The 11,148-nt window shown below is 56.9% G+C and overlaps 2 protein-coding genes across 3 annotated transcripts in view; one reads left to right on the top strand and one right to left on the bottom strand.

Moving 5' to 3' along the window:
* Positions 1-870, bottom strand: part of NTMT1 (N-terminal Xaa-Pro-Lys N-methyltransferase 1) — a 10,098-nt gene extending 9,228 nt beyond the window's left edge. Inside the window, exon 1 of one of the 2 annotated variants that reach the window (XM_077768373.1) lies at positions 813-870. The gene's annotated coding sequence lies outside the window, so the exon portion shown is untranslated. Of the gene's footprint in view, positions 1-58; positions 221-812 lie in introns of those variants that run through there. The other variant, XM_077768371.1, reaches the window with a different exon arrangement.
* A 2,805-nt stretch (positions 871-3,675) lies between these two features.
* CUNH9orf50 (chromosome unknown C9orf50 homolog) overlaps positions 3,676-11,148 on the top strand; it is a 23,859-nt gene continuing 16,386 nt past the window's right edge. The window contains exons 1-7 of the mRNA XM_077768465.1: positions 3,676-4,337; positions 4,591-4,672; positions 4,774-4,890; positions 7,479-7,639; positions 9,411-9,552; positions 9,749-9,923; positions 10,190-10,269. Of these exons, the coding sequence (XP_077624591.1) occupies positions 3,821-4,337; positions 4,591-4,672; positions 4,774-4,890; positions 7,479-7,639; positions 9,411-9,552; positions 9,749-9,923; positions 10,190-10,269 (1,274 nt within the window). The 5' untranslated portion in view covers positions 3,676-3,820. The remainder of the gene's footprint in view (positions 4,338-4,590; positions 4,673-4,773; positions 4,891-7,478; positions 7,640-9,410; positions 9,553-9,748; positions 9,924-10,189; positions 10,270-11,148) is intronic.

The following is an 11,148-nucleotide window of genomic DNA, read 5'->3' as shown; positions in this document are numbered from 1 at the left end:
GCCGGGGCCTCCTCGGCCCCGCCGCCCCCCGCTCCCCAATCCACCTCGCGCTACTCACCCCGGGCGGGGGCTCCCGGGACCCGGGAAAAGAGGACGAGGACGAGGAAGACGAAGGGAGGGCGGCAGCGGCGGCAGCGAACACCCCAGAAGCCCACAGCCAGCTCGGTCAGACCGCGGACAAACGCGACACCTCGCGGCGCGCGCTGCCTTTGTCCGTACACGTCACTTCCGGGCGCCCGGGGGTGGGGCCGCTACTAGCTCCGCCCCGCGACCGCTTTGCTCCGCCCCGTGGGCGCCTGGATTCAGTTGACTCTCTGGTTCGTGGAAGGAACTCTCAGACTTAAAAGCGCCTTGGCGCTGCCGAGCCTCTCCCTTCTGCCTCCAGTACGTGCACCGGTTCGTTTGGAGGCTGGAGGCTGGACTTTTAAAAACGAGCGTTCTGTGGGTTTTCCACCGGGTAAAAAGAGGAGAGGAGCCTTATTCCTCAAGTTGTACCCATAATAATTTGCATCTTAAAGCAACATACAGATCCAAGAAAGAAAGAGGAAGGGAAAAAACTTAAGGGAGGGAGGGAGGAAGGAAGGAAGGAAGGAAGGAATAAGGAAGGAAGGAAACGAAGAAAAGGAAAGGAAGGAAGAAAAAGAAAGAAAGAAAGAAAGACAGACAGACAGAAAGAAAGAAAAAGAAAGAGACCCTTGACATTGCCAAAGGGATGCTACCCCAAAGAAGCAGAACAAGTCCTTGAGTTTTCCATTCCAAAAACCCTGCCCTCCCATAGGTTCCTCCCATATATAGATGTTCTGGAGGGGTACCTCAAAGCAACCTTGATGGAAATATGATGAGTTTGCAGGTGGATAGGCCTGGTGAACCTCTCCAATCTCCTCCTCTTCCAGACCGATGTGCTTACTCACTTTCCAATGTTCTGAGTGTTAAATGTGTAAGATATTGCCGGGGGAGGCTTCAGCCCTGTGCCTGCAGTGTGCTGTCTGTAAAGAGACAATATTTATCAGAAGTTCATTTTTCCTAAACTGATGTCCAGCCAGGTCTTAGATTTACAATGCCTTCCTCTGGGCTTTGCACACTGGAAGTGTGTTTGCTCCAATGACGTGAAAGCTGGGGGAGGGGGGGCAGACTGCAGCTGAATCCCCCAAATCTGTTTATGTGAATATTATTTGGCATCCTCTCCAGAGTACTCCAGGTCAGACTTGGTTCCGCTGGCCTGGGCCCCTCTCCCAAGCTTCGTTTTCCATGTTTCTAAGGGAAGGGAATAAATCCTGAACAATCTCAACCGCTGAGTGTGTAACCTTCCTTTGGGAAGCTCTGAGCCCAGCTCTTCTACAGGTGCCTAAAAACCCACCCCTACCTTTTATTCCAGTCAATGGAACAGAAAGTCCCTTCCCTATACCTGGACGCTGATGGCCCCAAACTCAAAGCCTCTTGCATCTCTGAATCCCCAAACCTTGCACACAGTAGTTGATCATGAAATGTCTGTAGCATACAAGAGCTGGAGGGGTCCTTAGAAATCATGTAGTTAGTCTGGGGGTGTCTGGGTAGCTCAGTCGGTTGAGCGTTTGACCTCATCAGGTCGTGATGATCTCATAGTTCATGAGTTCAAGCCCCGCGTTGGGCTCTGTGCTGACAGCTCAGAGCCTAGAGCCTGCTTCAGATTCTGCGTCTCCCTCTCTCTCTGCTCCTCCTCCACCCATGCTGTGTCTCTCTCTCTCAAAAATAAACATTAAAAAAAATCATGTAGTTAGTGTTCCTCATCCATTATTTTTTTTAACTCACGCACTCTTAGAATAAATATAAAAAATGTTTGCCTTCCTGGGTGCCTGCCTCTGACTTCAGCTCAGGTCAAGATCTCACAGTTCGTGGAGCCAGGCTCTGCTCTGCGCTGATGCGGAGCCTGTTTGGGATTCTTGCTCTCTCCATTCTCTCTGCCCCTCTCCCGTTCATGCTTTCTCTCGAGATATATAAACTAAAAAATAAAAGTTCACCTTCCCCACTCAATATTCTAACTTCCCAAGGAGGTATGCCCTCCCGTCCCTGGTTGAAGAGTATTTGCAGAAAGTGGAAATACATCAGCTATGCCTCCTCCAGGCCGGCTTGTAAAATTGTCCAATTGTACCATGCCAGAGAAATTGCTGGTCCAAACAGTCCTTCCCTCCCACTCCGAGTTCACAATGCAGGCTTCTCCCTTCCCTCCTCCCAGCCAAGAGTCGCCGATGGGGGTCCGACAGTCTGTTTTACCACGGAGCCCTGAGAAAGGCCAGATCGTCCAGCATCGCGAAGCAAACAGGAGCAGAGCATGACCTGGAGACTGGGTCTCTTAGTTTCCAAGCCCGCTGCATTCTTACCACCCAGCCTCGCGGTGGAAGCTGGACTTCCGGACCTACCCAGCCCAGACTTGACCCACCTGGGCCTCCCAAATCCAGAGAGGGTAGCGGAACCCTGGGCCTTTCACCGCTGGCTTGGGCCTGGCTGCTCTGGTCAGGGGTCCAGCCACCCCCTTGTGAGGGCAGCCTTGGCTTTCTGAGCACAAAGCCCCTCCCTCTGCCTCCAGGGCTGAAGAGCCCACCGCTCCTCACATGGCCTTGGGTGAGGGGTGGGTCACGATGACCCCGAAGAGGCCCGGGAGGCAGCAGTGAGGGTCCAGCCGATGGACCAGGCCGGGAAGATGGGCTCTCCCAAGCACCAGCCCACCGGTTAGGGGGCTCTAAACTCCAGGGACCTTCTCGGGACCCATCCAGAAGCCACACTAGGGTGAGTGTGACACCGGAAGCCAGCTCAGAGCTGACAATAATCTGGTAGTGGGGTGTGGTAGGGAGGAACCAGGCTCCACAACCCCCCAGTGTCAGAGGCTGGGGGCTGGCATGGAGCTCTGTCTCTCAAAGGGGAGGTTTGTTAAAAATATGTGTCTTGGCCCCACCCCAGACCTACTGGGTTAGAACCCGGGGCGTCTGTATTTTCAACAAGCTGTCCACCCAAGGGGCCCTGAGGCCCCAGCAGGACTGGCAACTGTGGGGCAGGTCTCTCCTTTCAAGCTGCTTCCGGGTTTCCTAATTCCCAGCAGAGTGCTAATAGCATAATAGGACTTGAGCGCTGCAAGGTGCAAAGTCTCAAAGAAGCAGGTGCTCCCTTATCCCCATTCTACAGATAAAAACACTAAAGAAAGTTAATCAATTGGCTTGTCCAAGGTTGCAAAGCTAGTAAGTAGGGAACTGAAATGAAATCCTAAGGAACAATTTTTTTTGTTAATTTTTTTGATGTTTTATCTATCTCTGAGAGAGAGAGAGAGAGAGAGAGAGAGTGAGCAGGGGAGGGTCAGAGAGAGAGGGAGACACAGAATCCAAAGCAGGCTCCAGGCTCTGAGCTGTCAGCACAGAGCCCATCTCGGGGCTCGAATTCACCAACCGCAAGATCATGACCTGAGCCGAGGTCGGACGATTAACCGACTGAGCCACCCAGCGCCCCAACGGTTATTTTTAAATTAAACAACAACAACAACAATGGTAGCAGCGGCTAGCGTTTGCTGAGCACGTACAACGTGCCTGGCACTAGTCTCTGAAATTTACATGTGCTCACTCACCTAAACGTCACAGCAACTGAGAAAGGTGTGTTTTCTTACGTGACCGTGACCGTTTGGCAGGTGAGGAAACAGAGGCTGGNGGCGAGCCAGCCGCGTTACCCCCAAACCACACGACCCCGCCCTGGGCACTATGGCCTGGGGGCTGGTCTGTGCCCTCCTCTGCACTTCACACGGCCCGGCCCGCCCCCGCCGAGGCGTGAGGGATGCCCTGAGCTGAGCGCAGGGCCAGACATGCCCCGACGTCACCCCAACCCCTGGACCCAGCAGGTGGCGCCCAAGAGACTCCCCGGAGATGGCGCTCGCCGGAGGAAGGACCCGCTGCTGCCCAAGCTGCCGCTGCCCCAACCCCGAGTAGTATCTAGCGCGGGGGCCCCCACGGGCTCGAGGGCCTCAGGGGGCGACGATGGGTGGTGGCAGTCCTCCGGGGGCGGGTCCCCGCGCCCGGAGCTGGGGGTGGGCGTCAGGAGCGCCCCGCGGCGCCTGCCCACCCTGCCCATCGTGGCCCCGCGGGCGGCTCAGGACCCGACGAAGCTGAGCTCGCTCCTGCTGCCGCCCCTGCTCCTGGCCGGCGCGCCCCGGGCACCCGCGCCCCGGCGCCCCAGGCCTGAGGGAGGCGAGGACCCCTGCAGCGGCTCGGCCAGGGAGGCCCCGCACCCCTTGCTCGCGCTCCTAGGGGAGCTCGTCCCCAGCAAGTTCCGGGTGTTCCTGCAGCGGCTGGGGGCCGAGTGTGCCCTGGCGACGCAGCCGAGTGAGGCCCCGCCCAAGGACCCCCAGGGCGCGGGGCGGGGCGGGGCGGAGTCATTTCTGGAATGAATGAAGCTGCTGAGAGTTGAGTGTGCCTGGCACAGCCGTGGCGACCCCCTCTTGAGGGCGGGTCTACCATTGCCCCTGTGGTACAGATGAGGAAACTGAGGCCCAAGGCTATATAACTAGGAAGAGCCTAGTAAGGACTGTCCCCAAACGAAGGCTCATAGCTATTTCCCCCTGCTTCTGGCTCCCAGCATCCTCAGCTTGGCAATCAAAAAAGAGTGTGTCGGGGCACTGCCAGCACCCTCTCCAGTGTCCCCACTGTCCAGACCTGCGGTAAGTGTCGCTGACCTGCTGATGGGGACAGGGTTGCCATCAGTGCTCCGAGGGCGGGGACCCTGACCGCTCATGCCAGGTGTGGCTTGTTTGTCTTCAAGGGGCCAGTCATCGTACTTGCAGAATAGTCTTAAGAAGATTGGGCTCCATCAGATACCTGCCCTGGGGACCCTGAGGAGAGATCACCCACAATTTGCCACCCTCAAAAAGGCCAACCAGTGAGTTACGAGAGGGGAGAAAGCACTTCTTCTGTTCTTTCCTCTGTCTTTCACCTGTGAATTTATCCATCTGTCCACCTATACATCCATCTATGTGTCTGTCCATCCATGAGTCAGGTCCTCTGACAACCTGTAATCCATGAATCCTCCCATCCATCCATCCATCCATCCATTCACCATCCATTGATTTATCAATACACAGATCTATCCCAGAAGCAAGTCTCCTCCCAAACTATCCAAGGGTTATCCATCAACATCTTTGAATCCATCCACCCATTCATCAGGTCTTCTACCAACACATTCTTCATCCATCCATGAATCCATTCATATATTCCTGCTCCCATTCACCTATCCATCTTTAGTTTCATACATCTTCTCTGTGAACCAGGTCTTCAACAACCCATTCATGAATCTCTTCATCCATCCATCCATCCATCCATCCACCCATCCATCTATCCACCCACCCATTCATCCATTTATCCATCCATGAATCAGGTCTCCTGTTGATCCATCAGTCCATCCATTCATCCATCTAGCCTGTCATCCCTCTATCCACAAACTCTGACAATTCTATCCACCCATCCGTGAATCCAATGATCAGTCATCTACAAACCCTTCCATGCACTTGTAAATCCACGATACTGTCCATCTGTAATCTCGTTATAAAGCCAGATAGGAGTCCACATACCTATCTACACACGCATTCATCCACCATCCATACATCTACCCATCCTCCTAAGACCCAGTCCTATTCAGACCTTTTCATGAACTCATTCATCAGTCCATCCATCCATCCACCCACCCAGTCCTTCATCCTTTTACCCACCCCATGATTCATTTGTCCATTTCTTCCTCTAACTCTAATTAGATTTTACTACAGGTCAAGTATTGGGAAAAATAAGATAAGGTATGGACGTTGGAGAAGAGCCCCGGGCCTTAGAGCTTACCTGGACTCGATCCCACAGCTCTAATACAGAGGAAAAAGAATGCAGAAAAAATTCCTCCAGCATAAACAGGCTTAAGCAGCGGTGAAAGGTGAAAAACCTTGCCCATGAGTTTAAAGACCAAAGAGTAAATACGTAACATACATGCCATTCCTTCTCATTCTGGACCCGTGGCTGACAGTAGTATTGGATCGCAGCATCTCCCTCCCCCGCCCCCCTGGGCCTTGAACCCTTCCTGACACAGTGCTCCAGGCCTGACATCACCAACGGATCCAAGTAGGTGCCAGAAATGAAACTAATTTGCCCACCCAGGAACTTGAAATCAGTCGGGCCAGATAAACACACTTCTCACAAGATATACTAAGTAAAAGGACGGAACTTGTTATCTCAACTACAACAAATGGCAGGCATAGACACAGTCACAGCATTTCACATTCAAGAGCTAATACTTGAGCACCTTAGGGTGTGCCAGATTCCCTGGTAGGCGCTCCCGGGGACACCAGGGCGCGTTGGAATGGGGCCCAGCAGGCTTTGACAGGAGACGCTGAGATTTCAGTCCTGTGGGCAGAGCTGGGGCGCACCCGTGTCTGTCCCTGTGGCCAGCACAGGGCAGGCGTTGATAAGCAGACAGCTGTGGCATTTTCTAGGTCCCGATGACTGAGTCCGGGCACTATCTTGACATCTCCTGGCTTCCTGGCTCTTTAATAGGCTGATGATAGGATCCCTTCCGTGTCCACACAGACGTAAAGATGCAGCCAGATATATGGATACGGATATATCAATACGCGTGTACTTAAAGTTGAATGTGGCATTTTGGAATAACAGATCCGTGAATGGATCAAGCAGGCCCTCCTGTAGCCTTGGCCTTGAGGCTGAAATTAATAACAGTGAACGTAACAGCAACAGATCCCCTTGGTTGAGCACAGGCCCGACGCCAGGCCTGTACTAGATGCCTCAAGTAAGTTATTTGAGACTTAGCAAACTCTCAGAAGGATGCTATTATTATACCTACAATACACCATGTGTCATTTAAAGGGGAAAACTGCAAAATGGAGACATGAGTGCGGCCTGCCCCAGGTCACGTGGCTGGGAAGGGGCATAACTGAGACTCGTGATTATAAGGACAGTTTGAAGTTAGAGGTGTTTCCTCTGAGCACCCCAAGACCCTGGGCAGATGCTTTGCAACCCATCTCATCTCTCCCCCGCTGTGTGGCGGCCACAGAGATGATTCCCATTTTACAGAGAAAGAAACTGAGGCTTAAAAGAGTTCAGAGCTGAAACCCAGGACGACTCAACCGCCAAGTTCATATCCTCATTCTCTCTGCTGATTGCTTGATATGGAAGAGCGCCAGCTCTGTAAGCTTCAGATCTCGGCCCCACCCTTTATGAGCTGTGTGGCCTTGGGCAGCTGCAACACATCTCCGTGCCTCGGTTTCCTCATCTGTCAAATGGGAATAATAATCACGTCTCCCAGGGTCGTGCGGGTTCGCTGGGCTAATGTTACGTGCCTGACCCATCGTGCTTTGGAAAGGCCAGCTGCCATGGCCGTCAGCATTCACGGCGAGCTCTGGTCCGGCAGATGAGTGCGGTCCGGGTGGAATGTGGGGCTGGGGGCTCAGCCTGCCCCCTCGCCTCTCTCAGCAGGCCCCACGGTGTCCAGGCCCCCAAGCTCAAGGCTGTGCTCACTCATGGCTCCTTGGGAGACGGCTCGGGGAAGCGTAGGCGGTTCTGCCCCTTCCGCGTGCGATTTGCTGACGAGACGCTGAGGGACACCGCGCTTCGCTACTGGGAGCGTAGCTGCACAGGTAAGCAGACAGGACGGGGGCGCCCCAGGATTCCAGAAAGTTCCAGCCTGGAGCCCGGAGAGGAGAGGCTGGAGCCCTGGGTCCTGGGAGTGAGGGCCGGTCCCTAAAGGCCGGATACCCACTGACCCTCCAGGTTAAGACACCTGAACCAGCTTCTCCGGAGAGTGTGGGAGGCTCCTCAGGGGCCAAGCGGAGGGTCCGAGGTCCTGCAGACGTTTCCCAATGTGGGTGGCACCAGGCAGTGGCCGCCATGGAGGAAACAATGGCTCCCCGGGCCCGGCCCCCATGGAAGGACTTCTTGCGGCCAAGGGTTCCCACGTGCCATACCCACCCCGGCTGGGACAGTCCCCACAGCCTCCTGACCTACGTCCAGCCCCCTCCATGGCCTACAAGGGCTGAAGAAGATGGGAAGGCACCAAAGCAGCTTCTCCCCATCTCCACGAAGGCCTGCCTGGCTGAAGGGATGCCCAGAAAGGTCCAGAAGATCAAACCTCCTCTCAGGGGGAGGGTGGTACTGCCTAGTCTGCCCAAGAATCTGGGGGCCGCCAGGCCTGGGTTCCGGGATGGAAGTTTCCTCTCAGCTCTTGGGGGGCGGGGGATGGATGTGGTAGCGTCTGCTTTGGCATAGTTTCTGGTGTTTTCTAAAGTAGGAGTCAAGAGGGGCGCCTGGGAAGCTCAGTCGGTTAAGCATTCGACTTCGGCTCAGGTCATGATCTCGCGGTTCGTGGGTTCGAGCCCCGCGTCGGACTCTGTGCTGACAGCTCAGAGTTCAATGTTTGCTTCAGATTCTGTGTCTTCCTCCCTCTCTGCCTCCCTCTCTCTCAAGTAAATAAACACTGAAAAATTTAAGGGAAAAAAGAAGTAGTCAAGAAGCAGGTTGGGAAGAATACGTGTCCTTGCTCTGGTATGACCTTTATCACCTGCCCCCACCCCCACCCCGTCTTCTCCCTCTGCCTGGCCTCTTAGCCTCCCAGGATCTAGCTGCCCTGCGGCCTCCAACAGCCTGCCTGCATCCATTTATTGAGCACCAACTGTGTGCAGTTTCAGGAAAGGCTGCTCCAAAGCCTAGCTGTGGGTAAAGCCCCCCAAATCCAGGGCCTTTGCTGACTCGGAAGGGACCCTACCAGGCCCCCTAAGGTCATAGGAAGCTGCAAAGAGAAGCTGCAATTTCGCCCAGCTTCTCGTTGCTTGATGGGGAAGCCAAACTCAGAGAGCAGGGGACACGGTGGCTGTGAAGAGAAGCCCAGGGGCCCCCAGGGAGAAATGGCGCGAGAGGCTGTGGTCACATCCCAGGGCCCTAGAGTGGGGCTTGGCTGACGACTTCCCAGCCCTTTCTATCCGGAGGCAGCCCGCAGGGACTTGGGGGTGCCCACAGGGACTTGGGGGTCCCTGACCAGCCGGAAGGGCAGCTCTTGGGCAGGAAAGACTCCCAGCCCCTCCAGCCGGGCAGGAACCCCACTGGTGTCTCTGGATTTCGAGGGGGGTGTGGCCGGCCTCCCCACTATGGGAAAGAAGACCCATCTAGGGGCTGCCGCGGAGCTGGGTACATGCGCGGAGGGGCACATCGTGGGTAATAAAGGCAGAAACAGTCACGCAAGATAGTTTTAAAACCTGAGCCTTCTCTGGAGGCGGCCATAAGGCCCTGGGGAGCCGTGGGTTGCCATGGAGACAGGGTTCTACCCGGCCTTGCCTGCCAGAGGGAGGAGGGGAGTGTGGGGGTGCCGATGGCCCCCTCCAGGTGGAGATCTCACTGGAGCCCTCTCCCCTCCAGTCCAGCAGGGTCTCGTCGCGAATGGGCTAGCCACCCGATCCACGGCCTCAGAACGGGTGTTCCAGAGCGTGGGGAGATGGCTGGAGACTTGCCCCAGAGCCCCGTGCCCCAGGGCCGAGGAGGAGGCTGCGGCCAGCATCTGGTTGGGCAGGGACTGCCCTGAGCTGTGAGGCTGGGGGGGGGGAGCAGGATCCATATGCATTTCCAGGGCGCCCCCTCCTCACCCCGTAGACTTCTCCATCCACAGGCTAAGAGCCTGGGCCTCTGAGCCATGGTGGCGGGGGGGCGGGAATGGGGATTCAGGGTCCACGCAGCTCACAGGCTTCTGTTCTCCGCAGGCCCCCCCAGAAGCCACAAGGTTACCTCTCTAAGGATGCATCCATGAACAGCAGTCTGCACTTCGTCCCCAGGGCCACCACCCAGAGGCCGCAAAGTGGCCTCAAAACCTTCCTGGGCACCCACAGCAGCCTGGAGCAGGTGGACGGACTGCCCGGCTCCTGGGGCCAGAAGCTGGTAAGCACCTGCCGGCAGCCACGCCCCGAGAGGACCCCGCCCAGCGGGGTGGCTGGGGCCCCTGGGGCTAAGGGGTGGGGCGGCCAGATCACAGCCCCGCACACGCCAGCGCTGGGCTTTTCGTTCTCCTCCTCTGTAAAATGGGGCTGACCCCTGCGCCTGTCCCCTTAGGCTGTCGTGGAGAACCTCCCCCCCTGGGCCCGGGGAGCTCCCCGTCCTGGCCAGAGGCCCCACAGGGCCCAGCTGGTCCCCCCCTGTCGCTCCAGGAGTCCTTCCTGCCCAGCCTGGTGCTGCACACGGTCCTGAAGCAAGGCTGCCCTAAGGACCGTGTGCCTCCCGAGAAGGCACAGCAGCCTCACAGGTGAACGGAGCCCAAGCCCGTGGACGCGGGCCAGAGGGTGAGAAGAGCCCCTCCTTGCCCCGCGAATAAACGTACATTCCGGGTGGCTGGGACCTGCCGCCGGGTTTCACCCTACGAGGTTCTCCAGGTGCCAGATGGCTGCTCTCTGGGAGTCCCGGACCCAAGGGAGGGAGAAGACCAGGTCGTGGCTGGGATGAGGCTGAGGGGTGCGCCAAGGCCAAGCGAACCCCTCTTCTGGAAGGTGGGAGGCCCTGCCACACTTGAAGCCTGGGACCAGGCCTCTGTCGACCGAGATCAGCCCACACCTGCCTCCAGCCCCAGCGTCTAGACTAGAACTAAANAACCCCTCTTCTGGAAGGTGGGAGGCCCTGCCACACTTGAAGCCTGGGACCAGGCCTCTGTCGACCGAGATCAGCCCACACCTGCCTCCAGTCCAGCTACCTGCTGACCCCCACCATGGGGGGAAGGGCTCCAGGCTCCAACCGCGCGGACAAGTCTCCTGCGTTCCCCTAGGCCAGGTTCACACCCCCTGGTCCCCGGAGGGCAGGCCTCAGGGTGGGCGGGGCGGAGGAGGGGGCGGCCGCAAAATCACAAAAGCGAGAGGCGGCGCGAGACAAGGTGGAGGTGATGTGACCGCGGCACCGACCCAGCACCGTCACCCCCATACAGCCGTCTGCCAGGCGTGGCCCTGCCACACCTGGGTTGCAATCTCCTGAGCGAATTTAAGCCCCCTTCCCTCGGTCCTCGAAGCTGCGCTTGGGCCCCAACCCCCGGGCCTTGCCGAGGATCCAGGTCTTTAGCGCCACCTCCTGGCCAGTGAGGAAACAGCCACGGAATCCACACCCAGACACTCCACTGAATAGG

Source organism: Crocuta crocuta, unplaced genomic scaffold, assembly GCF_008692635.1.
Source record: "Crocuta crocuta isolate KB4526 unplaced genomic scaffold, BGI_CrCroc_1.0 scaffold35, whole genome shotgun sequence".
In the NCBI taxonomy this organism is placed as follows: Eukaryota; Metazoa; Chordata; class Mammalia; order Carnivora; family Hyaenidae; genus Crocuta; species Crocuta crocuta.
This window is presented reverse-complemented; position numbering and strand designations above follow the sequence as displayed.